At 42.1% G+C, this 27,530-nt stretch overlaps 1 protein-coding gene across 14 annotated transcripts in view; it reads left to right on the forward strand.

Moving 5' to 3' along the window:
- Window positions 1–6,084: 6,084 nt before the first annotated feature.
- The window catches only part of ARHGEF6 (Rac/Cdc42 guanine nucleotide exchange factor 6), a 58,050-nt gene continuing 36,604 nt past the window's right edge, over window positions 6,085–27,530 (forward strand). For 11 of the 14 annotated variants that reach the window (XM_042851134.2, XM_024099833.3, XM_065557327.1 and 8 more), the window contains exons 1-5: window positions 6,085–6,389; window positions 7,561–7,644; window positions 19,297–19,381; window positions 25,640–25,767; window positions 26,478–26,679. In XM_042851134.2, coding sequence (XP_042707068.2) covers window positions 6,225–6,389; window positions 7,561–7,644; window positions 19,297–19,381; window positions 25,640–25,767; window positions 26,478–26,679 — 664 coding nt within the window. In that variant the 5' untranslated portion in view covers window positions 6,085–6,224. Of the gene's footprint in view, window positions 6,390–7,560; window positions 7,645–12,773; window positions 12,981–19,296; window positions 19,382–25,639; window positions 25,768–26,477; window positions 26,680–27,530 lie in introns of those variants that run through there. The other 3 variants (XM_065557330.1, XM_042851139.2, XM_042851140.2) reach the window with 3 other exon arrangements.

A 27,530-nucleotide genomic window follows, 5' to 3' on the forward strand; every position in this document is an offset into this window, starting at 1 on the left:
TGTGTGATAGATGCAAAGTGGTATAAGTGAAGCAGCTAAGCTTCGATTTACAAATACGGTCATTGAGAATGTTCATGCCTGTGCTTGTCCCTGACCTAGCTGTCCAGACAAAGGATGGCTTGAAATGAAGGTACTAACTGTGTGTGTGTGTGGTACTATACAAATTCTGAGTTCAACACTGCATTTTAACTAGATCTTACAGAAACAAGTGTAGCGGTATGTTATTCATTCAGTTGGGGTGGGGGGACTAATTCTAAAACTTCTAAAGGTTAAGCAAAATATCTACCTGGTGTTCATCCTGTGTGCCCAAACTCCAATGTGTATGTTCCCTGGTGCGTAGTATCTACCTGTTATAAAAATCCAGCTTCCCCCACTTCTACAGTTGATGTAGGCATTGTGGATGCAAAAAATTTTCACTCTTTCAACTAGGCCAGGAGATTAGTGTGCGGGGAAGTTCTGAATGGTGGACATAGCTTGAGTCTACACAATTTGTAGTAAGAGTGCTGCTGTAGAATTTTAGGTCATGCTTACCATATTGTACATGGGTTGTAGACTTCTATATTAATATGTATATTAAAGGTGCACAACTCCTGGAATACTAACAAAATCCAGTTTTTGCTTGGAATAGTGCTGATCTCTGATGGGAGTGACTACAGTTACATATAATACAATGAACCTTTGTACTATGTACGTTACGAGTAATTCTCTTCTAAATTCTGGTGCTAGTCTTAGCATTTCATAATTGTTAAGCAAGTGTAAGGTTAATGGAACTCTTGAAATGTCTGGTTTTGAACGCATTTCTTAACTACCAAATAATATCTCAGCTTAGTTCTATACCTGCCTCCATTCTTGTACATGTTTTCTGTAGTTACGTAAAGCTGTTTAACAAAACTGACCATAATATAAAAAGAGAACGTGTGGGAATTGGGGAACAAGTTTTAATTAACATGAATAGTTATACCACACCCCTTTCAACTCACCTTGTCAGCTGACCACCAAAGTCAGCCCAATGGACTCTTGATTATGTTCAGTAGCTGTGTTTTCAGTACCCAGAATTCTGCTACCAAAGAATCCATATCACTAGTTTAGGTGAGCAACTTGAGGTGTGCTGGTGGGGCTTTCTTCGCTAGAGAAGGATGAGCACTCATGGAAGGATAAAGGTGGCACACTAATCACTAATTTTTTTTCTCTGAACAGGTTATCTTTAAAACTATTAAAAATTCAGAGTCTGATTTATTTTTAAAACATGCGGTAGAATGCAAATAACTATGAAGGAATGATTGCTTATTGAGGCAATCATGGTAATTGTGGATGCAAATTACTGGTAGGCATTGAAAAACAAACTCATGGGGTCCACAAAAAAACCATGGCACTGCTATGCTCCCCCCTTCAAAAAAAAAAGGTGTTTTGTGTTTTTTTGTTTTGTTTTTTAAAGTATTAAATGTCTAGATCCCTGGGTTACTACATTTCCTCAATTGTAAAATCTAGTTTGGAAATACTAACTCTGGAGAAACAGTTAAAGCTAGGTATGTTTCCCTTTGATGAACCACATGTTTAAGATAGACTGAACATCTTTTCGCTAGGCATTGATAATTCTCTAAACCAGGGGAGTGTGTATTTTTGTGGAAGAATGATGTCTTAGTGGACAAAGGAGTGTTGTCAGGTTACCTTAAGTTCCAAATATAGGTCTTTAGGAGGAAGAAAAATTGTCTTTTCAACACCAAAGATTAAAACAGTACAATTATTTGCATCAGTTTTTAAACCTAGATACTATAGTTGTCCATAACAGCTAAAATATAAAACTCTCACACACGTGATCTTGAGGCCTTGTAATGGGCCCCAGATTTGAAGCTTGCAGTACATGTTTATATGGCAATAGGCATGTGATTAAATTTTTACTGTTTTTGTGGTTTAGATTGTGAGCTTATTGATCTGCTTCAATACTGCTACTAGTGTACCTGTTTTTAATATTGCAAATCTCGAAACAGCTGTCATCTTTCTAAAGTAACCTCTCAAACATGTTTCGGAGTAGTTTCCATCTCTTCCTTCCCCCATCAGTGTGTTAGACAATTATTAGGGTTAAAATACTTTGTGCCTTCCTGCTTACTGCAGTGTTGTGGCCTTAAGGCTTACTGGCTAAATAGGGCTGTTGATTAGAAAGTAAATTCAAGCCATCTTTAAAATAGTCCATAGGGGGAGTCATTGAGTAATGTTTCCTGAGACTCTTAGCTGGTGTGCCTTTTTAAAATTGTCTGGTGGTCAGTGCTGTAAAAATTAACCTTAAAAATGCAAACCAGTTGTAAACTATTGCACTGATACCTGCCATAGAGTGTGAATTCAACTTGATTATAAAAATCAGCACTCAACTATTCATTGCTCATGTCTTTAGAAAAGACATCTAGTTTAATGTGCTGATCCCAAACTGCCGCACCTTTAGGTGTCAAAAGCTGCTGCCAAAACTGAAGGTTCTGATAACTTCTTTGCCAGGTCTATACTACAGGCCTATATCTGTATAATTAAATTGTTTGAGTGGTGTAGTTATAACGACTTAATCCCCTGTGGAGACAGCGCTATGTCAAGGAGAGAGCTTCTCCTCTCGACATAGTTACCGCCTCTCAAGGTGGATGATTACGCTGATGAGAGCGCTCCCTTTGGCACAGCGGTGCCACTGTAGCATTGTACATAAGGACAAGTCCTTTGCAGCTAGGTGTTGTCATTGCAAAAACAGTAGGAAAAGCTTAGAATAAATTGGGACTCAGTACATCTTTTTAAAGTACATTTCATACCCAATTCAGTAAATAAAAACCTAACTCAGGCATTCTCAAAGTGGTGGTCGGGACCCCTCGGGGGGTCATGAGGTATCAACCTCCACCCCAAATCCCGCTTGTCTCCAGCATTTATAATGGTGTTCAATAAATTAAATAGTTTAATATATTTGGGGTGTTGCACTCAAGTTTGGTTCTGGGGCTGTTATCAGAAGACCTTTGAAAAATAAAATAACAGGAAATGGAATAACATTTAAAACTGACAAGATCACAACAGGCAGTAAAATGGGGTTTTACTCCAGTGGAGGATCACACTTTTGAAAAGATGGGGAGTCTGAGCTCACATTAGAAGTTCCAGTGTATAGAAGAAATGTATAGTTACTGAAATACTGCCCGCTCTCCTACCATGAAAACGCCTCCAGGGAATGTAGGAACAAGGCCTCTTTGATACCTGGGAAAGTGCATTTTGGATGTTCGAGAGCCAGAGATGACTCCTGGGCCTTACTATTTTTGCCTCAGTCATTCAATGTTATCAGAAGACCAAGATGCAGCAGAGGTGATGTCTGCCACAAATCTCTACTCTTCAGTAATAGTAGGAGAGGCGGCTGGTGGCTGGATTCCTATCTTCCAGATACAACAAGCGGTCCACTTTTCTCCATGCAAACTCTTCCCCATGGCAACACCCTTTGTCCGATGCTTGGCTTCCTATGCAGAATCTGGTGTCCAGGCACCCCCAATCTCTCCAATTTAGGCTTCCACTGTAAGACATTCATTTGCTCTCTTCCCTCCAAGAGATACTCCACCCAATAAGAAGTGGGAAGTGTTGCAACTTCTTTCCCAATGAAGAGCGAGGAGCAAAGAGAGAGCCTTTCCCTAGCCAACTTTGCTTCAACTGCTGCAAAGGCTTGGTGGGGACAGCCTCAGTCCTCTGCTGAAGAAGGTGTACAGTACTGCCTGCCATTGCAAGAGATGGACCCTTTTTTCCACTAGAGAGTGACGCTGCCTAGTTTTGAACAGTACCCAAATAACCTGGAAAAAGAAAAAAAAGTAATGAAATGACAGAAGGGAGGAGCAAGACTCTAGGGCTGCTAGTGCTACTGGATGTTGTCAGATGCTACTGGTGTGGTGCTCTGCTTTCTCCTATGTTGATATCACTCGGCTGTGTGCATGTGTTCCCTCTGTGTGCTGCCCCAGCTCTGTGCAGATAGCTGACCCAGCAGACCCGAAGAGATCCCCCCCAATAACCACAGTCTAGTAAGGTACGAAGGCACCTCAGCCAGGTTTATTGCGACCCTGACGCAATTGCAGTTCCCTGCAGATTACTTAGTCTACGTGGCATACTACGAGAAAGTGCCGCTCGGCAATGGACTCAGCTCAGTCAGTGGCGGGACTCTCCACTGCCCCCTCGGCTGGAGAAAGACACCACCCCAGGGGATACATTCTTATACACAGGTACAAACAAGTTACACATCACTACTGACATATTGAGGTGCAACCCCTCTACATAGTAAGGTGCCGCCTCTCACCTTGTGCATGTTGGTTCGATCAAAACAACTCTATCCATCATTTTACCCTTTTGTCCCTGTCATTGGGATGGGTCGGCCTGTTCCATGTTATCTGTGGAATGTTCCGGTATAGTGTATGTTCTGATATCTGGTGTCCAGTACCTTTTAGGTATGTCTCTTTTTGCAGCATCAGCCCTTTCCTTGCCAACTTCTGTGAGCAGGGCCTGCCTCTGGCTCACAGCTTAACTTTGCTTTATGTTAACAAAGTCATGACCATTACTTTAGTTCAGGCCTCATACTGGACCTCTGATACCAAGGTTTATATCTCAGGGCCTCCTCTTACTACACTGGACTGTCTTGTAAATGATCCACACAGCCTATTGTGCCATCATTTCAGTGCCACTGTAGATCCATTTAACTGTTAGTGTTCCAATCTGAGACTAGACTCCCATATTTTCAGAGCTAAACAAGAAAGGAGGTACAAGTTCCACATGCAGAAATGATTGTGCAATTGTGTACCTGCAATTGCTTGGGTAACTGCATGCACATTTTTGCATGTGGACCTTAGTGGTTCAAATCAGATCACACTTTCCCTGAAAATGGCACCTGTAGTAGTAGGCCTCAAACTGCCAATTAGTAATTAAAACTTTATTTTCAAATAAAGCTTATTCCTGCTGAGTGTTTCTCCCCAGCTGAGCTGTCAATTACTGTTTTGAAGAAGATAGCTACAGGTATCCAGATGACCATTTGTAACTGACTTTTCCTTGATGAGCCAGATTCCCTCTGTCATTTTGAACCATGAACTTGTTACTAGATAGGATGTGGGTTCTGGCTCTGCTGGTGCAAGCTCTCAAGGAAACAACTATGAAGAGAACAGAAGAAAGGATAGCTGCCCTGTTCTAAATTACTACAAGGTCCCACGCTAATAGAATGAATGGACTTTACTTTCTCCTAGATCTGTCTCGTGAGTTCTTTATGCACACTGCAGCAGCCAGTTTTTCTTTCTACTTTCCAGAGTAGAGTGGAGTAGTTCATATGTGTTTTAGAATGGTGTGTTCTGAGGAGAACTTGTTGAAAATAGTTTAAACTTTTGTTTCCAGTGGAAAATGTGCTAGCTTCTATGTTGTTTTGTGAAACTTCATGTTCTTATCAATATTTTAATCTAAAATGTTCATTTATCATTTTTTCTGTGCTCAAAATAACTTCAACAGTGATATTTTTAACAAGGGGTGTGTGTGTGGGGGGGGTGGGGACAGAAGAAATCTCACCATGTGGCTAAACTGCCTGAAAAACTCATTTTTAAAAATATTTAAGATTTTGAAAATGGAAAAATTCAATGTGTTCTGTAAACACTATGTAAGATTTGTAAAAATTGACACAAATTAAACAAAATTATTTCAAAATGCTTTATTGATTTTTTCAATTAAATTTCCAAGCTCTTAATTGTTGACTGCAGTCCTGATTCTGTGCACACTTGCAAACACTTAAAACGTATGCATAACTTTACTCACATGTATTGCTATTGACTTCAGTGGGACTGTACACAAGGGTAATTACATCCTTAAGATCTTGCAGGATTGCTCCCCTATATTAGGATAAAGTACTCAGATAAGATACCGATGGGTCTGATATAAATATCTAAACACAGAGAGGATATTCATTTTTATTTACAAGCAACCGTTCAATACAAAAGTTCTACTTACTTTCACCATATTTAAACACAATAATAAAGGACCTGAAACCATTTATACAGCCACAGACTTGTTTCTTCATTTAGAATGAGCAGAGCTTCTGTTTTTTTTAAAAATCACACGTTCAGAGGCTTTCAATGCAGAATTAAAGGTTGTTTCAAACTTTCTGCAGTCACTAAAAGAGGCAGGAAGATGCAATCACGGATGTGGGTTAGAGCTCGTAGCTGCACTAAACTTCTGCAGTGAAGGCAGAATTCTTAACGATGAATCCAGAAGAGCGAATTGTGACATGGCTTATTTCATTAGGAGTTTTAAATTCCCCCAAAAAGATGATAGGTGATCCAGAGCAGTTCCTGAAAGCTTCTCTGAAAGATGGAGTAGTACTTTGCAAATTGGTTAATCGGCTTCTTCCAGGACATGTGGAAAAGGTAATTTCTTAAGTGTATTTTGGTAGTCACTATGGCAGGAGCATCTTGCCACGCTGTGCTGCACGTCTCTCATACTCTGAGAAACCAGAGCACGATATTTTACCAGCAGGCACTGTTTCTAATGACTTTTTTAGAGGAGGGAAGAAAGGAAAGATGTCATCTGTGGTTCAGAGAGACTTCAGTATTTTATCTTGTGTCAGATACTGTATTGTTAGTTGGATATAATAAAATATAAATTTGGATTGTAGCTTTTTAAAAATTCGTAATCTCTTAGAGAAATTTTGTCAGCAACAAGAAACAATCAATCAAAAGCATATTGTTTGCATTTACAATTGGAATTGGCTGAAGTATGCATGCCTGGTGTAAGTCCTGGCATGACTTTCATGCATGCTCTTCTACTTGAAGTAGAAATATTTATTTACTCAACCAGAGGTCATATCTTCAAGTTTTAGATAATGTATCTATGACTTGTAAATATAATGCTTGAATTTTAAAGACAATTCCATAAAGAATGTACTAATATCTTGCTAATCAGGAAAAATAATAAGATAGAGAAGGGACTCATCTAGGAATAAAAGTACCTTTCATCGGTGCCAGTTTGTATTTGGTCTGGCCAATGCAATTGCAATGTTTTGAAGCTGCTAAACCAAATCAGTACATCGTGTTATAGTTTTACTTGGTACGTAGGCAGACAGTTCAAATCAGCAATAAGTAATTGCAAACAGAAAAGCGGAAGGAGCTTGATGGGAGATAGGAAATGGCAACACAGAGGACAGGCTGTCAGTAAAATGATAGAAAAAACAGATTCCTCCCCATCCTATAAAACAGGAGCCTTTAAACAAATAACCTGAGCTAGCTGGATATAGATCTCCATTTATGTATGTAGTGGTGGTTTTGGGCAGTGTACTGGTAAAGGTCAAGCTTCTCAGTATCACTTAGGGCAGTGTCATATGCTGACATTCAAAACAATATGCCGACCATTTAGATTTATGCATCACTTCCTCCAGTGGCTCTTCCTGGTTCAACAGCTTGCCAACCACCCCCATGCCTCCCCCTAAAAAGCTTCCCTAATTCAGAATAAGATGCACATGTCAAATATCCATGCAAACCTGCTGAGCAGAGACTAGCCTGATGGTAATACAATAATCATGTCTGGGTTTTGTTTCTTTAGTATTGTCTGGAGCCCAAAAATGAAGCAGATTGCATCAGTAACATTCAGGAGTTCTTAAAAGGCTGTGCCGCACTTAAAGTGGAGGTAAGTTATTCCACTTATCTCCATTACACCTTTAAAAATTATTATTCTGCTAATCTGTTTCCCTTGTGAATGTTCCTAAATGAGACCATGTAGCAGGAAATTAAGTGGATCATTATTGATAATCTCTTGTTTTAGTAAAATACATGAGTCTGGATTCCTTAATATTCGGGACAGGGATTCAGAGAGATTTTGCAAATGTAAAACGGTGTCTCAGAATTGAACAGACTACCTTTCAAGTCTTTGAGATGAAACTAAATGTTGAAATAGGAACATATACTAAAAATAACATTCTTTCTAGAGAGAGCTGAGCAGTTTGAGCCTGTTGAAGATTTTTTGGTACTAAAGAAAAGTTCATGCAATCCTCAGCCCTGCTTGAATTGGCTTTATGTTGTAGTAATATTAAGGCTACTTTACATTTATCCAAGGTCTTTCCTCACAAAGGGTTGTTGTGTTAATTGTGATAGAATAAATGGTTCCAGGGAGTCAAAGGTATTAGCATGACCCTGTCTCTGCACAACATTAAACGGTTAAATAAGACTTCAGATTTTGAGTACAGAGACCTTGGCCGACTTAATCCCATGGCAAACATACTAGAAAATTCATGCCAAAGTCTAGACATTTATTGATCAGGATACACAGGAGAAAAAAGAATCAGAAGACGACGTTTTAGAATTCAAATTGACTGGTTAACAGAACAAACTTAATCAGAACCTATCTAAATCCCCTTTTCACATAGAGCACACGTTAGTCTTGTTTTGTCAGGCAATCCTTAGTGGGGAAGAAAGTGTTGGAACCTTTCATAAACTTTCACCTACTTTCCAACAGCTAAACTTACCATTGGGGTAGGCTTGATAGACCCCAGTTATTACAACAGGATCCTAAAATGCTTTACAAATATTGGGCCTGATTCTGCAAAACATACTTGTATAGATGTAGCCTTTACTCACACACACAAAGTCAATGAAATCAAAGGAATTACTTACAAAAATATCATCTGTTTAAATGAGTAGGGGTTGCAGAATGGGCCTTTTATATGGTCCCAGTGAGTGCAAGCTGATTCCTGTGCTCAAGCCTAACCCCGATGTGAGTGGAAGGGTGTGCCCACACACAACAGGTTGTGGGATCAGGGCCTAAATGACTGTGCTGATTCTTAAAAATAGAAGTTCAGCTAATTTTGCTGTGTTCTTTCAGATTGGTCATGTGGCATCCCTTGAGTAGATTTAAAACATCCTTTTTTTAAAAAAAGACCCCTCTTATTTCACACAGTTACAATGACATCTTACTATGGAAATTTATTTGAAAATTTGGCATTAACTTCTTTAGAGTGCTAATGATGAGTGTGAGGGAAAAAATACTGTTTTCAAGGGAAATAAGTAGAGCTGGTTGAGAATTTTTTGACACAACTTTGTTTGTCAGAAAATGCTGATTTGTGGAAACATGTCAGTTTAGACCAAACTTTCTTCTGGAAGGCTTTTCGGGTCCAGGATGGAATTTCTGGTCAAAATGAGGGAGAACGAGAGACCCACACCAGAATATCCAAGTGCACTCACCTGGGATGTGGAAGAATTACTCCAAATCAGGCAGAGTAGGCACTTGAACCAGGGTTGCCTACATCCCAGATGAGTGCCCAAATCACTGGACTGGTGGCTAGTCTGTATATTAATTGAAGCACATGGCATTAATAAAAAGCCATTATTTAAACAAACAATTTCTTGGTTTTCACATAATTATCAGAAATACCAGAAACAGTCATACTGTAAAAACAACTCTGAAAACAGGAATTTTGCTTTTCCTTAGCACAAAGCGGGTCAGATACTGCAAAGCCTTACTCACTCAGGTACCGCTGCTGAATTTTACTTATGGAAAGTATTGTCTCTGAGGCCAATAGGAGAATTGGCACTTACTTCAAAAATTGAAAAATGTAAACTAGCACTATAGTTAGTCAAAAAATGGTAATTTAGCAAAAAAAAATCATTTCCCCCATTTTTTCCCAATTTCAATATTATGTCTAAATTGGAAGAATTTCAGCCAGCTGTATTCAGTGGGGAGAGATGGGGAGGGAGATGGAATGAATGAACTTGGTGCGATGTAGGGAGGGTTTGCTCTCCCCAGGGAAAGCTCAGACTCCCTCAGGCATGAGGGAAACAGCAAGCCTAGGATACAAAATACAGAGAAGAGATGGAGAGAAGGAAGAAGAGAGAAATTCAGGTAAGACATTGGGAAAACCTGAGCTTACCTGACTGAAAGGTAGGCTGACTGAAGAGAATTAAAAAGAGGAAGGAAGGAAAGAAAAAAAAAAAAAAGACAGGGTGTTGTATGCCATCTGGTATTACATAATTCACAATAAACTCCCACCTCAACATACCCCAGGCTTGTTCTGAAAGGACCATTTCTAGGGAGCGAGAAGGTATTGGCACATTCCTTATTTTCTCTGTTGGGACTGCTTGGTGTGAATTACACTGGTAGTCTCTTGTGGAGTAACACCTGAACCTAACCTCCATGAACCGGACTCAGACCCAACTGTCCTTCACAGATCACTGGAGAGCCATCGGGTGGTCATGACTTACAGTCACTATTGACTTTATCTGAGTTCAAAAGTGTAAACTCTTTCCCCATCCACCATGATTCAGATGTGAGGCAGGGCTGTGTAACAACCACTTACAGTGGGACCAAAAGATGTGTGATGAGATTGGGTGCAATTTGAGGTGCAGTAGAAAGGACAATTTTTTTTGCATTTTTAGGATGCCATGGCATACAAACAAGGAGAAAGCTCCTGCACAGACTCACCAGATACTATATACTCACATGGTTAAGGACACACTGAAAAGTCCAAACTGGACCAAGTGATAAAAAGTGTCTCATCCCTTTTCCCATCTCCATTCCCTTAAGCAAACCCATCTCCTGAAATACTGTTCCTTTTGAGGTCATCAGCTTCTGCACTTTCTTTCTACCTCATGTCATAACATTTTGTTGGTGACTTCACATCAGTTTCCACAGCAATAGTGACACCACAAGCAAATCAAGGATAAGTTTATTCAGGTGGAGAATCAACAGCAACATCTATTTTTGGTATCTACTATTACCATATTCTTTGAGTTCCTCACAAGCTTTAATGTATTTATCCTCACACCAGCCCTGTGTGAGGGGCAATGCTATTATCCTCATTGTAGGGACAGGGAACTGAGGCCCAGAGACTGAGTGACTTGCCCATGGTCATGCAGGGCATCTGCCATGGAGCAAGGAATTGAATTTGTCTCTCCTGAATCCCAAATTCGCACCCTAGCCACTGGGCCATCCTTCCTCTCCAGTAGATTATTAAAGTTTACCTTCACATGCTTACATGCAACTCCTAGCATGCACACATATGTGAGGGCTGAATTTGACTGGATGTTTGTTTATTTTAACAAGAAGGAGAACTTTATTTAGCAAGGTAAAATGGTTATTGGTGTGAGAAAATAGTTCCTGCAAATGGCTGGATTTCTGAACCAAGCCAGGTACCTGCAAAATTAATCAGATGTTTGGATTAAATAATATAGTCAAGAGTCAATATTTGGATAGTAGAGTATGGAACTTCAATGTTGCAGTTCTGAGCAGTTGGAAATCTGGGCTGCAGGTTCTAAGACCCTGATCCTGTAAACACTTTTGCATGTGCTTAACTTTAAGCATATGAGTTACTCATTGACTTCAGTGGGACTACACATCGTCTTAAAGTAAAACATGTACAGAAGTGTGTAGCAGCATTGGGGCCAAAATTGTTTTTTTATATTAGATCTCATGGCTCATGGAAGTATTGGACTGAGGATGATTTAGTTGGTGTTGGTCCTGCTTTGAGCAGGGGATTGGACTAGATGACCTCCTGAGGTCTCTTCCAATCCTAAGATTCTATGATTTCCTTTCCAAAATGCAGCCAAATACTTTGCTGAAGTGTACTGGGAATTTCACACTTCATGGAAGCAGGGTTGTAATTGAACATATGGACACAAAGAGCCAGGAGGCTTTGAATTTGCTATCTTGTGGCAATGACATTTTATTTTTCAAAATGTCACTTCCTTGATTAAATTGTGACTTTCACAAAGCCCTGCATAGCAATTTGTCTCTATTTTTAAAAAGTTTAGATAAGCTGATGCTTTCATTTTAACTGTTTGTTGACTCTTTGCCTTTGTTCTCTTGATATGGGGCTTTTATTGGATTTTTTCTGCCTCTATCCCACCTGGATATCAGATCCATATTGGTTTCTATCACCTTCTCTTGATATTTTGACAGTTCTGTTGGAAATTACTACTAATTTTTCTTCTTAAGGTATTGTGATAGTGGGAGCCACCAGCCTGTGCTGTTGCATATAGTCTGACAAGTTCTTTTTCCTACCGCAGGAGCACTGTTGTCTGGCTATGGAAAAGCTGCAGTGTTAGTTTGGTGGGTTTCTATTTGAGGAAGCTGTAGCAAGCAGTAGGAGAGCTGGTTCTCTTGGGGTAGAGCTGCTCCCTGGAAACCGTGCGCTGGCGTTTGGGTGGAGAATCCCGAAAGAAAGGCTTCAGAGTTCTGGTTGATTTTGTGACTACCTTTGTTCCAGGACTGATGCATATCGTGTAAATAAAACAAGTTACACTAAGAAAATACTTTGTCTCTATGCCACAGACTTCTCCATCCCCAGAGAAACAACCTGCAAAGCCTTGACATAGGCTACTATTGGGCAGAGGGATGACAATATTTTAGAGGTAGTGATTAAAATAGATGGAAACAGGATGGGTGAGCTCCTACTGCACCCGCCAGAGCGCTTGCCCCGTTCCCCAGCCAGGGCGAAGCGAGGGAGCTCCTTTTACTTTGGCAGAGGGGAAACTGAGTTTCTCCCGTATTTAACCTGTCCCCAGAGCTGCCTTCAGCGCCGGGCTGGTATGAGACGCTGCTACCCGATGCACCGAGCGTTTGGTGAGGCTGCAAGCTGGATACACTCGCTTTGGCGAGAGATGCACTGGGCACTAGGCATCTCCGGGCGCTGAGTGTGCGCCAGCCCGGCTGGGGCTGCAGTGCGGGGGAGCAGCTCTGTGCGCTGGGAATCGCTGGTAGCGCGCCAGGGAAGGGGGCAGCCGCTGCTCGCCCTGGGCCGTGCGCTCCCCGGACCCGGGCGCAGCGTGCGCGCTGGGGGGAGGCGCTCCCTGTCACTTCCCCTTCCTAGCGCCGCGATCCGGCTCCGGGTCAGAGCTAGCAGCCGCCTTCCGCACCCAGCAGCGCCGCCTCCGCCGCGGACAGACCCCGGGGGACCGGGGGCCGCTGTCATGCCCCGGGGGTGGCCACCACGCCGCCCTGCGCCGCGTGGAGACTGAGTGCCCGCTCCTGCCGTGAGTGCCCGCTGCCCCCGCGCCGCTCCCTCCCCAGTCCTGCCCTGGGTGCCCCTAGGCAGCCCCTCCGTGCCCTGCGCTGTCTGCCCGGCCCCCTGTGCTGAGTGCCTGGTGCCCCCTGCCCTGGGCCCTGGTCCCCCCCGCGCCCTTCTGCTGAGCGCCGGCTGCCCCCTCTTCCTCTGCCCCGCAGCTGGTGTCTGGTGCCCGCACTGCTCGGGGCTAGGGCACGGGGGAAGTGTCCCGTCCCCCCATGGAGAGCCCCCTCCCCACAGCAGTCTCCTCTCTGCAGCCCGCAGCACGGCCGCACGTTAATTCAGTGTCCGCCTCCACCACCAAGTCCTCTGCTCGGCGCCTGGCATTGCAAACCCTTCTCTGACCGTCCGTGGCAGCCGGTAAAATAACTCACCACTGGTGCCCCGCTTCCCCCGATGTGCTTAGTGCACGCAGAACTAGGGCAGTCCGTGCCCCGTGCTGACTGAAGCTGCTGTCTACATATTTTAATGTTCGGTGCTATTTACGTTTGGAGAGAGGATGCAACCAAGGCTCAGGGCTCCGGTACAATTGTTTCTGCTCCCCACCAGCCTAAGGCTGGTGGGGAGCAGAAACAATTGTACCGGAGCCCTGAGCTCAGCTCTGGGTGATGGGTAATGGGTGAAATAGGAGGGGGTGGGGTCCGAGCAAACAAGAAATACCAGGGTCCCAAATGTCTCAGGACCGGCACAAGTTGCATGAGACACATTTATGGTGGTCGAGTTGGAAAAAGGGGGATTTGCTCTTTATGGGGAGAAGGTGCCATGCACAAGAGTGGTACAGTGCAGAAGGACTGGCTGGTACCTAGGGTGTTAGGAAAGGTGGAGGTGTGACCAAGGTAGTGCTGCTAAAATTGTGGGACCAGCTATTTTATGCTGTGCAGAATCTTCCTGGAGGAAATTCTCTTCATTAGAGCAAGGACTGGATAGTGCTGATAAAAACATTCCCCACTGTTCTGGCAAATCTCAATTTTGCTGGTTTTCACAGATATAATTTGGTATAATATGCGGATATAATATTTTCACAGATATAGACGTTTGGACCTGTTCCTGCTCTCACTGAAATCCATGGCAAAACTCTCATTCATTTCAGTGGAAGCAGGATTAGGGTCCTAATTGCCAAAAAGGACTGACTGCCTAGTAGTTAGAGCAGCAGGTGGGACTACAGCTGTCTTAGTTCACAAACCTTTGTTCTGTTTTGGTCACATGGGTCTATATCCTTGCTGTCTGTTTCACTTTGAGTTTTGGGCTTGTGCTAACGGTCTGAGTTTTGCTGGTTTCGTGTTAGAACCATGCAAATCTGCCTTCTTTCATCCAAAGCCCTACTTCATTTCCAGTTTGTTAAAAGGGTCTTAACCCTTGGTGAACCTCATTCACATACTGGGTTTATAATAAAACCAGATATTCCAAAACTTTCACACACATCCCTAGGTTTGTTCTCAGTTAGTGACTTGCTAAATATGTTAGGGCCTGATTTTCAGAGGTGCTGAGTACCTACAGCTCTCATAGAATATGAGTGGAATGTCTCTCCCTTCTGCAGACCTTAAGAAATTAAAAATGGCCATTCTGGGTCAGACAATGGCCCGTCTACCTCAGTATCCTGTCACCTGATAGTGCCCAGTGCCAGATGCTTCAGAGGGAATGAACAGAACAAGGCAATTTATCAAGGGATCCATCCCCTGTCATCCAGTCCCAGCTTCTGGCAGTCAGAGGTTTAGGGACACCCAGAGCATGGGATTGTGTCCCTGACCATGTTGGCTAATTGCCACTGATGAGCCTATCCTCCATGAATTTATCTAATTCTTTTTTGAATGCACTTATATATTGGCCTTCACAGCATCCCTTGGCAACATGTTCCACAGGTTGGCTGTGTGTTGTGTGAAGAAGTACTTCCTTCTGTTTGTTTTAAATCTGGTATCTATACATTTCAGTGGGTGACCCCTGGTTCTTGGGTATGTGAAGAGGTAAATAACACTTCATAATTCACTGTCACCACACCATTCATGATTTTGTAGACTCTATCATAACCCCCCCAGTCATCTCTTCTCTCACCTGAACAGTTCTAGTCTCTTTAATCTCTCCTCATATGGAAGCTATTCCATCCCTTAATTATTTTTGTTCCCCTTTTCTGTATATCCTTTCCAATTCTAACATATCTTTTTTAGGTGAAGCGACCAGACCTATACACAGTATTCAAGGTGTGGGTATACCATGGTTTTATATAGTGGCATTATGATATTTACTGTCTTATTACCTATTCCTTTCCTAATGGTTCCTAACAGTCTGTTAGGTTTTTTGACTGCTGCTGCACGTTGAGTGGATGTTTTCAGAGAACTATCCACAATGACTCCAAGATTTCTTTCTTGAATGGTAACAGCTAAGTTAGACTATATCATTTTGATTGCATAGTTGGAATTATGTTTTCCAGTGTACATTACTTTGCATTTATCATCTGAATTTCATCTGCCATTTTGTTGCCCAGTCACCTAGTTTTGTGAGACTCCTTTGTAACTCTTTGCAGTTTGCTTTGAAATAAACTATCTTGAGTAATTTTGTATCATCTGCAAACTTTGTCACCTCACTGTTCACCCCTTTCCCCAGATCATTTATGAGTATGTTGAACAGCACTGATCCCAGTATCGATCCTTGGGGGACTCTGCTATTTACCGCTTTCCATTCTGAGAACTGGCCATTTATTCCTACCTTTGTTTTCTGTATTTTAACCAGTTACTGATCCATTAAAGGACCTTTCCTCTTATCCCATGACTGTCTACTTTGCTTAATAGCCTCACCAGAGGCTATTAAGCATTCTCAAAATTCAAGTACACTATATCCACTGAATCACCCTTGTCCACATGTTTGTTGACCTCCTTAAAAATTAGTGAGGCATGAGTTCCCTTTACAAAAACCATGTTGCCTCTTCCCCAACATATCATGTTCATCTATATGTCTGATCATTCTGTTCTTTACTATAGTTTCAACCAATTTGCCTGGTACTGAAGTTAGACTTATTGGCCTGCAATTGTCAGGATAGCCCTTGGAGCCTTTTTACAAAAATCAGCATTTCATTAGCTCTCTGCCAGTGATGTGATAATAATAAATAATAAATAAATAAATTAATAAATAAATAATAATAAATTAAAGGAGATATCCCATCTCCTAGAACTGGAAGGGACCTTGAAAGGTCATTGAGTCCAGCCCCCTGCCTTCACTAGCAGGACCAAGTACTGATTTTGCCCCAGATCCCCAAGTGGCCCCCTCAAGGATTGAACTCACAACCCTGGGTTTAGCAGGCCAATGCTCAAACCACTGAGCTATCCCTCCCCCCCAGAGGCTGATTTAAATAATAGGTTACATACCACAGTTAGTAGTTCTACAATTTCATATTTGAGTTCCTTCAGAACTCTTGGGTGAATACCATCTGGTCTTGGTGACTTATTACTGTTTAATTTATTTATTTGTTCCAAAACCTCTTCCACTGACACCTCAATCTGAGATAGTTCCCCTCAGATTTGTCACCTAAGAAGAATGGCTCGTGGGAATCTCCCTCACAGTGAAGACTGATGCAAAGAATTCATTTAGCTTCTCTGCAACGGCCTTGTCTTCTTTGATTGCTCCTTTAGCACCTGGATCCACAGGAAAGGATTGCTACTCTTCTAATCTCCCTCCAAGCTCCCACCTCGATCCACTTCCTCTCTCCTCCTTACAGTTGAGGACTGGGAAAGCTGCAATTGATTTTATCCTAATATGATGTCACCAGTGCGGCCACATGTTTCCATAGGAGGAAGCCAGGATCTGTTATTTCTAATGTAGGAAAAACACCATGACTCAGTTTGGGTAAATTGGCGTCAGTCTGTTGACTTCAGTGAAGCTTCACTGATTTACACCAGCTGAGGAGCTGGCCTCTTGTCTTTTACTATCGTAAAGTATTGGTAGAAAGTGCCACACACACTTCTCCTTTTGGATTTGCAGCTCATCTTTAATTAAGAGAACAAAATTAGGGACAGGAGAAACAGAACGAGAAGAGTTTATATCTTACAAGTAAGGGCTTGTCTACACGGAAAATTATTCTGGAATAAGGTATGGAGTGAATTTAAAGTGCAGTAGTTATTTCAGAATAATTCCCTAGGTGGACACTGTTATTTCAGAGAGCTATTCTGGTCAATTTCCCCCATGTAGATAAACCTAAAAGTTGTTTTCTTTCCTTCCATCACCATCCCTTTTGCACATGTGTGCGCGCACACACAGAGGATAAGTCTAATGAAGATGAGCGCACCCATTCATTCTGGGTCTGGAGAGATCACTGCTTTCTTGAAGCATTTTTCTCAATCACTCCTTTAAAAAAAATACTGATGCCACCGTTGCAAGTCTGGGCTTGTTTTCCTTGACTGCTGAAGTGGAAAGAAAAGGACATGACCCAGAAAATGACACAGCAGAGAAAACATAGGCAAACATTGCAATCCCAGAGTTTACTTTCATCTTCAGCTTGGCAGAATGAAGCCGCGTTAATGTGATATCACATACTCTAGTCACTGCCAATGGGGTCACTGTACTCATGAGCTCTTTTAGCCTGGCTTTTGAGGGAGGAACTAATGTTGCTATTTAAAGCTGAAACCCTTGCTCAAGTAGCAACTACTGCAGAAAAACTACTTCAGACACCAGTGGGTTGTGTATGGCCCACTCCTGTGGGAGTCTTACAGAAACAAACCCAAGAATAGATTCAGCACACGCATTAGAAGATCTGCTTAGAGTATCCCCCATATATGTGGAAACTTCCTTCAATCTTACAGAGTTATAGAAGTATCAAAGGGATAAGTCTGGGTAGTTTGGAGTAGTGTCATTTGAAAAGGGAGCTACTAAGTTTAACACACTCTTTCATACAACTCTAAATGGGGAGGCTTCTGCTTCTGCGTATTAGAGTTTTAGCAGGGGTGGTTTTAATACCTCTTCTTGCAGATGATATTTTCCTAGAATGCCTGACTGCAAGGATCCAAGTGGTTATATAGATTTTTAAAACCGAGAACTGCATGTTATTGTCTTCCTCACCTACTGTGTAATGCCTACTGCTCAGATGCTCTGCGATGTGTGTGGCACATACTCCTAGAGAGAGAGAATATAGAAACTTGGATTCGGGGGAGGGCAAAGGCACTTTTTACTTCTGACTTTATTAGGAATTTGGTAAACGTGCATGAGGAACTATACGTAGGAAATGAAAAAGGGCCCCATTAAAGATTAACCCCTCTTTCTGTGAATTTTTTAAGTAATGAATGATCTTGTGCTTCTTTTCACTAAGTACTTTTTAGTGCACCGGGAGAATCTGTCAGTGGATAGTGTCTGACTGGACAGTGGTTAAGGCCTTCCGTGCTCATTGGTTTTGCAGAACTATAGCTCTAGCCCCAGTACAAAGTATACCTCTGAATGAGCAGGTGGTGTCCCCACACAAGGCTTCTTGTACCTCCTCAACACCACTCAAGTGGTTTGAAAGGATTTGCACAGACCCTCTGCACTAAGGTGAATTTCTCCCATATCAAAGAGTGCGACGGTGGCTAGAGTGCTTTGAAAACCCCCAAAGCATCTCATCTGTTATACTGGATCGATGTGTAACAGTGAATGCCACTTACAATGCAGAATTTTATCACCATGGTGATGATGGTTTCTAACAGGCCAGGTCCAGAAGATCACTGAACCCAACAGGTCACTGGCATGAAAATAAAACCCTTCCCATTGATGTATATTTTTGCCACCTGCTAACTGGAGCAATGAATCCTTTTGAATGGAATGTCTTATACACTGGATAGTGAGTGCCTGCTGCCTGGGATAACTGTGAATGTGTACTGCATGCCAGGTGGTAAGTGCAGAACATCCTGGTTTTGGCCCCTTTGCTGTTAAAGTATTTACACTCTCGGGCCCATTAGCTTAGATAACTAAAATGGCAGTGAAATCATTCCTTCCCTCCAAACAAGTGACAAAACTCTGAATGATTTCAAGGGGAGCAAGATCTGACCCTCATGCAACCATCACACAGTTCTTCCTTTCATGTCCATAGCGTCCTGCTCTGAATGGGTACATGAACCTTTTTCCAACATCTGTTGCCAGTTTAACCCCACTAAGCTAAAAGGAAGCTGAACAAATCAACTCCAAAACCTCTTCCTATATTTGAAATGCCACAAAGATGCTTAGGGGTTTTTGACCATTTAATAATCACTGTCGTTGCTTACCAGAGTGGGCCAGTAAGACTGGGATTCTAAAATGTTTCGTGTTAAACTGACACAGTTCCTTTTTTACAGCTCTTTGATGCACGCGATCTGTATGCCGGAGAAAATTTCTCCAAGGTGCTGAGTACCTTAGCAGCTGTAAACAAAGCTACTGAAGGTATGAAAACTTTTATCTTTTTTTTTTTAAATACTACCTCTAAGTATGGTCTGCTATTTTTAGTAACTCATGATTTCTAATTATTGTCAAAAGTCTGGCAGACAGAACTGCCCACCTGGAGCATGTGGTACAGTGGGATTAACATTTGCATTTCTAGTGATTTAGGACTGAAATGTGCTGCCTGAGATATGTATTTTGGGGATTAGAATCTTGTTTACATGGTTCTGGCTGTATAGATGGACCTTCAAGTGCATCAGCATAAATGGGCCTTAATATAAATGAGACTCTAACCCCAACAAATGCAAGCATCGAATTTTAAATGGTAGATTTTAAAGTTTGAACAAAAAAGCAGACCCATACGCATTGGACATTTGTCAAATGTCTAAACACACAGAATTGCCAGACAGTCAGTCCAATGTGTCAGTGACCTTTGCTGTCCCTAGTGTAGGTATGTGAAGTGTGTGTCCCTGATCAGGAATCAGATGCCCACTATGTGCACTGTGCCACTGACAGTACTGTCTGCTCTGGTCAGTGCAGGAGCAGGTCATCCAGGCAAAGCAAATCTGGTTTGTCCCTTCTCCATATTTAGCTGTTCTCTAAAATTTTCCTCATTCTTATTTTCTGTCAAATCAGATATAAAGTGAGAAGGTTCAAAAGCAAACCGCTAAATATCATGAGTGTGGAAACAGTCTTACTTTATCAGGTAGAATTCCCTGCACCCCGTACTGACCGTAGGAAAGAATTACATTCCTGGCACAAAGCAACAGAGGGTCCTGTGGCACCTTTAAGACTAACAGAAGTATTGGGAGCATAAGCTTTCGTGGGTAAGGCTTGCATCTGAAGAAGTGAGGTTTTTACCCACGAAAGCTTATGCTCCCAATACTTCTGTTAGTCTTAAAGGTGCCACAGGACCCGCTGTTGCTTTTTACAGATTCAGACTAACACGGCTACCCCTCTGATTCCTGGCACAGTCTATTCTGGAGGGTGTGAGGGGGTGAGAGGAGCAGGATGCCTTAATGGGTAGGTTTGGCGAGAGATCTGCATTTCACAGATCTGAAAAGAGGTTGGAGGCGGGAAGGTAGTTATGGCCCCAATCTTGCAACTGGATCTGCACAGGCAGACCTCTGTGCCCAGTGGCAGGATTGGGGCCCAGAGAATTCTGCAAGGTTACAAATGGCATACTTTAAAGCCTCTCATATTTCCTTATTATGTTGCAAATTGCATCTTAGGTTATTCACACAGAAAGAATTTTAAAATCCAATTTGCATTTCTCTCAGGGTGGGAAGGGACAATATGCCCACTCTTGCCTAATTAGTTGTGCTGTCAAGTCCTCTTGCACTATTGCAGTGCTGCAGGGGAACACTGACATACAAGGAAGAAACCTTCTCATTAAATTAAATTAAAATGCTATAGAAACATTTTTGCTGAGCTGAGGTTGTATAAAACCACATTTATACAAAACCTAATTTTGGGGCCTGAGTTGACCTGACAATGCCCCTTTAAAAGAGGTCTCCCTTTCCTGAATGATGCTCCTCTTAGAAAAGAAAATACAAGTTCTTACCTCCAGGTCTCCAGCTGATCCACTGCTTCAGCTGGTTAGTCAGCTGTCTGAAAACCCAGGAACAGCAATTCATCCTCAGTGCATCTTCTTAGTGGGCCTATTAAATGAGAAGACCTTATGGGGCCAATTCAGAAGATCCTTGTGGGCCAATGGGATGCTAGTACAAAATGCAGGTCAGTTGGAAGGTACGCAAGGCAAATTTGCATGAAAACAGGATCTTTTGTTTTCAGTTTTCATCTGCTCTGGTGCTTTTCCCCACCTGAACTCAGAATCCTCTCTGATATTGGCTGGTTGGCTTTTGAAATTATTATGACCATCACAAATGAAGATTTATTTCAGCCAAAGGGTGAACTGCAGGACCAGATAAACATTTAAGAAACAAAGATCCTGTTTTCAGCCAGTTGAAACCATCTCTTGTATCCATTAATTCCTTAGTGCCTTTGGATGTACACAACATACATCAAGCAAAATAGTTCCCATATGGCCTCAGCATATGTCCTACATCTCAGAATTGGAAAGGAAGAAAGTCTGATATGGTAGAAGAAATGTTACCAAACATAATGTAATTGGAAAAAGTTCTGTAGTGTCATCAAACTTCATAACAAGTGATGTAATTATAGGGCTAGTGCTATATGCTATGCTCTGGATTGTTGCATTAGCTATTATTATTATTTATTATGAAAATGTAAATAACAAGAGGACTATTTGCCAGCAAACTAGATGTTTTAGGAAAGAAGGTTTCTGCCTAATACATTTGGGAGATCATTCAAGACTATTATAATCTCTGTCTGCTGTATATGTCTCAGGTATTTCCAGAGCGCCAATCCTTACAGTGTTTATGGTCTAATAACAATAGTTTTACATTGATGTAGCACATTTCTGTCCGAAACTATTTACCAACTATTTACATATAGAACATCTGAAATGCATCCACCCCGGGGGGGGGGGGGGAGAGGGAGGGAGCAGAGGGCACCAACTATCTGGAATGCAGTAGGCTGCATAACAGTGAAAATCTATTTTGTCTTGTGAATTTTAGTGCTTTTGCTTTCATGAGCACTGCTTGCTGGGGATAAAGCTGTCTCACTTTCCCTACACATCTGTGCCCATGCAGCTGCAGGGCCAAAGCACTATTGCTGCATTCACCCACTTCGGAAGCTAGTCGCCCCACGAGCCTGCATGAACATGGTAACAGAAGACGTTGTTCATACAGTCGTTGTAAAAGTTGGAGCCTCGCTCTGCTGTGTAATAGTCACTGTCGTGACTTTACCAAAGGGGCCAGTGAAACTGGGATCAGAGGAAGTTTCATGATAAACATCAGTTGAACACGCGCTTTTTCTGTTAAAAGTTAGCGTAGCTTGATGCCTGTGACATTATTAATTGCTCAGAGGGAGAAAACCTTTGGGAAAAGGAAAGAGGTAAAAAGCTATAGTTCTAAAATGTCAAACCATTTGGTGGCTTGGCCCAGTTCCCAGGAAACAGGAGACCTTGTCCCAGAAACCACCGCCACAGATGGCACAGATTGGCTCCCAGGTGTGTGGTCTCACCACAGAGGCCCAGGACTGAGTGGAGCACTGGGATGAAACGCCTCCTCACCCTGGGGTCCCTCCAGTTTGGACTGAGTCATCTTAATGGGACAGCGCAGGGAAGCTTGCCCTGATGCTGCCTGGCTGTCCTGTGGATAACAGAGGTTCCCCTTAGTGGCTGCTCTGAGCACATACTTCCCCACATACTCCATTTCCTCATGCAGAGGACTTTGTGCTCGCTCTCAATGCATTTGCACACCCAGACCAGTGTATATTTGTGAAGCCCACATGCGTGGTGACTTCATGGATGCAGTCGTGCAAGGTAACTCTGATTTTTCATAATAGTGTGTAAAGGTAGAATGCAGGAGCTCTCTGCATTGCATATCAAGTGTTAGGCTTTCATTTTAGGGGAAAAAAGCAGGCTATAATAATATGATCTATCAGGCTGTGATGATATGCCTAAAATAGTATCATCCGGCTCTGAACAGAAAACTCAGCTAGTTTAACCATATTTTGACAACATATGGCGAGCTACACGCAGCACCATTCCATTTTGGAGCAGGCGTAAAGTAGGATGTCAATTTGATGTAACATAAATGATAGGTTTTGCTGCCAAACTGTCAGAGTCAGTTTTACATTTGTCCCTGGATATTTACATACATACAGAACTAGTAATACAAGGAGGTAAAACTTTAAAATCTACAGTAACCAAATAATTTTCTTGATACTGTTGTTCATGACTTGGATAGGTTGAGGAATAGAGACTTGTGGTTTATGTACTCTGTCTTTTCAAAACAAATCATGGGGAAAACCATCTAAAATTGGCCACATGCCAGTCCTGCCAGTTTGCCCACCCTCAGAACACTGAAAACAGCTGAAACAAGTCTGATCAAATGTCAATACGTTTTAGAGAAAAACACCCTGTCTTTGCAAAGTGGGTTTTCATCCTGTTATTGCTACCAACAGTACAATTCAAAGAGCTAAGAATTAGATTTCACTTTGTGTGCATCAGGCAATCCGATTACATGGGGGTGAGGAAAAGGAGTGGTAGAAGGAATTAGTCATGAACATTGCCACAGATAAGGTGGTACGCAATGTAACCACTGTTTGTCGCCATGAGAGAGAGCTCTCCCACCAACAAAAAACTTCCACCCCCAATGAGCAGCGGTAGCTTTGTTAGCAGGAGAGCGTTCCTGCCAACAAAGCGCTGTTCATACCAGTGCATTTTGTCGGCAAAACTTTTATCTTTCAAGGGTATTTTTTTTTAAACACCTCTGAACGACAAAAAGTTTTGTCATTCAGTTGTCAGTGTAGACAAAGCCTTAAATGATCTGGAAAAAGGGGTAAACAGTGAGGCGGCAATATTTGCAGATGATACAAAACTACTCAAGATAGTTCAGTCTCAGGCAGATTGCAAAGAGCTACAAAACTGTGTGACTGGGTAACAAAATGGCAGATGAAATTTAATGTTGATAAACACAAAGTAATGCACATTGGAAAACATAATCCCAACTATACATATACAATGATGGGGTCTAAATTAGCTGTTACCACTCAAGAAAGAGATCTTGGAGTCATGGATAGTTCTCTAAAAACATTCACTCAATGTGCAGCGGCAGTCAAAAAAGCGAACAGAATGTTGGGAATCATTAAGAAAGGGATAGATAATAAGACAGAAAATATCATATTGCCTCTATATAAATCCATGGTATGGCCACATCTTGAATACTGCATGCAGATGTGGTCGCCCCATCTCAAAAAAGATATATTGGAATTGGAAAAGGTTCAGAAAAGGGCAACGAAAATGATTAGGGGTATAGAACGGCTTCCGTCTGAGGAGAGATTAATAAGACTGGGACTTTTCAGCTTGGAAAAGAGATGACAAAGGGCACGGATATGATAGAGGTCTATACAATCATGACACATGTGGGGAAAGTAAATAAGGAAGTGTTATTTACTCCTTCTCATAACACAAGAACTAGAGGTCATCAAATGAAATTAATAGGCAGCAGGTTTAAAACAAAAGGAAGTATTTCTTCACACAACGCACAGTCAACCTGTGGAACTCTTTGCCAGAGATGTTGTGATGATCAAGACTATAACAGGGTTTAAAAAAAGAACTAGATACATTCATGGAGGATAGGTCCATCAATGGCTATTAGCCAGGATGGGCAGGGATGGTGTCCCTAGCCTCTGTTTGCTGGGAATGGCGAGAGGGGATGGATCACTTGATGATTGCCTGTTCTGTTCATTCCCTCTGGGGCCCCTGGCATTTGGCCACTGTTGGAAGACAGGATACTAGGCTAGATGGACCTTTGGTCTGACCCAATATGGCTGTTCTTATGTTATATTTAAACGGAATCAGAGTACCTACAGCAAGCCTTTAAATCCCCTATACTTTACAGCTTCTTGAAATGATAACATCTGCCTTTGCTTCATTTGCAAATGACAGCATGTGAAACTCACATGATTTGATTATTTTTCCGATAACATGGAAACGTGACACAGTAGCAGAGGGTTAATGAGAGCGATAATTTGTTTAAACATGATTTCTGTGCTTGGAAGCATACGAGTGAAAATTCTGTTGTGCAGGGACCGGATAGTTCATGGGATTGATAGTGGTATAAGCAGTTTCTAATACTTATGCCGCTGGTTTAAATGTAGCTCAGGTCTGTAGTGACCAACAGGTTTTTATCACCTGACAAATATTGTAAGTGGCTAGAGTAAAAACAAGTACTGTAAACGTATTGGTCATGAAATATAGCCATAAATACCAGCCACCCACTTATCTCCCACATCTTATGCAGGTGGCATTGAGAATAGAGACCAAGAACTTAATTCCAACACTGCAAGCTCTGTCTGTTGGAACAGAGGAAGAATCTCCACTAGCTGTCTGTAGGAATTTATTTTTCCTGTAGTTTTCTGTCAGTCATTAGAGAATGACATATCATAATCTCTTATCATGCTAAAATATAACACATTTTAAACTATTTACATGGTTAATGGCATTGGTCCAGTCAAAATAAGCACTGCAGCATTCAGCTGTCTGCTCTGAGCCCCTAAATATTTGGGGACTTTATAGTTCTGTGGATTTATTTGTTCTCTTAATTGTGAGGAAATAGACAATTTTGTAAAACACAGATTACATTTCAGTTTATGTTTTTCTTTCAACAGATCAGCCATCAGAAAGGCCATGTTCACGTTTATCATCTCATAGCTCGGCTGCCAGCAGCTCCCAGACTAATTTACACGGAACAACATCTATAACTTCAAGAGTGTTAAGGAGGCAGTCGAAACCTGTGGTACTCTTGATTTAAAATCTAATATCAAGCATAATGGTGACAACCATTCATTGATCTATCATAGAAAGAGGGAGCACATTCTAGTGACTAGAGCAGAGGACTGGGAATCAGAGTTTAAGGCCATGTCTACACTACCCGCCGGATTGGCGGGTAGTAATCGATCTATCGGGGATCGATTTATCGTGTCTCACCTAGACACGATAAATCGATCCCCGAATCGACACCCATACTCCACCTCGGCAGGAGGAGTAAACGGAGTCAACGGGGGAGCCGCGGCGGTCGACTTGCCGCCGTGAGGACGGCCAGGTAAATCGAACTAAGATATTTTGACTTCAGCTATGCAAATAACGTAGCTGAAGTTGCATATCTTAGATCGACACCCCCCCCCCCAGTGTAGACCACCCTGAGTTCTGTTCCCAGCCCTGCAACTGGATTGCTATATGATCCTGAGCAAGTCAAAGGACTTCTCTGAGCTTTAGCATATCTGTCTGCAAAATGAGTATACTATTACTTATCTGCCTCTCATGCCATTGTGAAGGTTAATTATTGCTTATGAGAGACATTAAGATCCTCTGATCGGAAGGTTTTATATAAGGGGGTGATATTATTGCTGTTCTAAAAATGCAAACAATAGTATCCTCATGACCTTAGTATAATTTTGGTTACCCCTTGAATTGGTTTCTAATACTCTTTAATGTTTGTTTCCTTAGGAGATGGTAGAAAATGGTAGTTATCAGTTGGTGGTAAAGGCCAGGTTCAATTTTAAGCAGACCAACGAAGATGAGCTCTCGGTGAATAAAGGAGACATTATTTATGTCACCAGAGTTGAAGAAGGGGGCTGGTGGGAAGGTACATTGAATGGAAAAACAGGCTGGTTCCCCAGTAACTACGTCAAAGAAATCAAGTCTGCCGGTAAGCAAATCTTCAGTGGCTCATTGAATAACAGGATAATGCAGTTTGTCCCCTGACGCCTTTCAGGAATTGCAGTTATTTGTTAAGCACTGTTAGCGTGCTCAGTGCTGTACCAGAAATAGTGACCGGAATAGGGATAGAAGGAGACAGCCCTGTCCTTTGCACGCCTTGCTCTGCAGCTTCTTCCCACCTCAACCCAGCACTCCCGTCTGAAACTGCACAGCCCCAACGGCACAGAGTGGGAGCAGAGTAGCTTCCCTGGCTTTAGAAACAGGAAGAGCATGCTGTGCTGACTCCATGGCATTTGCCTTCAATTTTAAGTGGGGGCCAGTTGGTCTCTCCAGTTTCTAAGCACAGAGCTCGCTTTCTGTTGAGGACCTTTCTATGTGTCTGGTGCATATTTTCCTTTTGATGTAGCCATTCCTGGGAGCAGTATCATGAACACTCACAATTTCAGCGTGGAAGCCAGCAATAACTACATGGCCATAGGGAACGATTCCTTTGTTTATATGTAGCTCTGGCTGATTTCACACAGTATGTTTTATCTAGATGCATCTTCAGCTGCAGGCACCATAAGGGAAGAGAACCGGTCTGATGAAATCTTAACTCCTTTCAGTTTTGCCTTGAATTTCCTGTACATTTTCAGAAATTTAACTTTTCAGAATTATGCAACAATCATGACATCAGAACTCATCGTGGTTAACTGCCCTCTTGTGGTTCCAATTCCATTTAAATAGAGCTCCCCATGTTAGATCTGTTACGCCTTTGGAGCCACTTTGTGATGACGAATGTTGTATTTTTGGAAATACAGTTTTACCTTTTAATTAGTATTGTTTATTACAGCAGGGTCT

Source organism: Chrysemys picta, chromosome 9 (genome assembly GCF_011386835.1).
Source record: "Chrysemys picta bellii isolate R12L10 chromosome 9, ASM1138683v2, whole genome shotgun sequence".
Taxonomy (NCBI): Eukaryota; Metazoa; Chordata; order Testudines; family Emydidae; genus Chrysemys; species Chrysemys picta.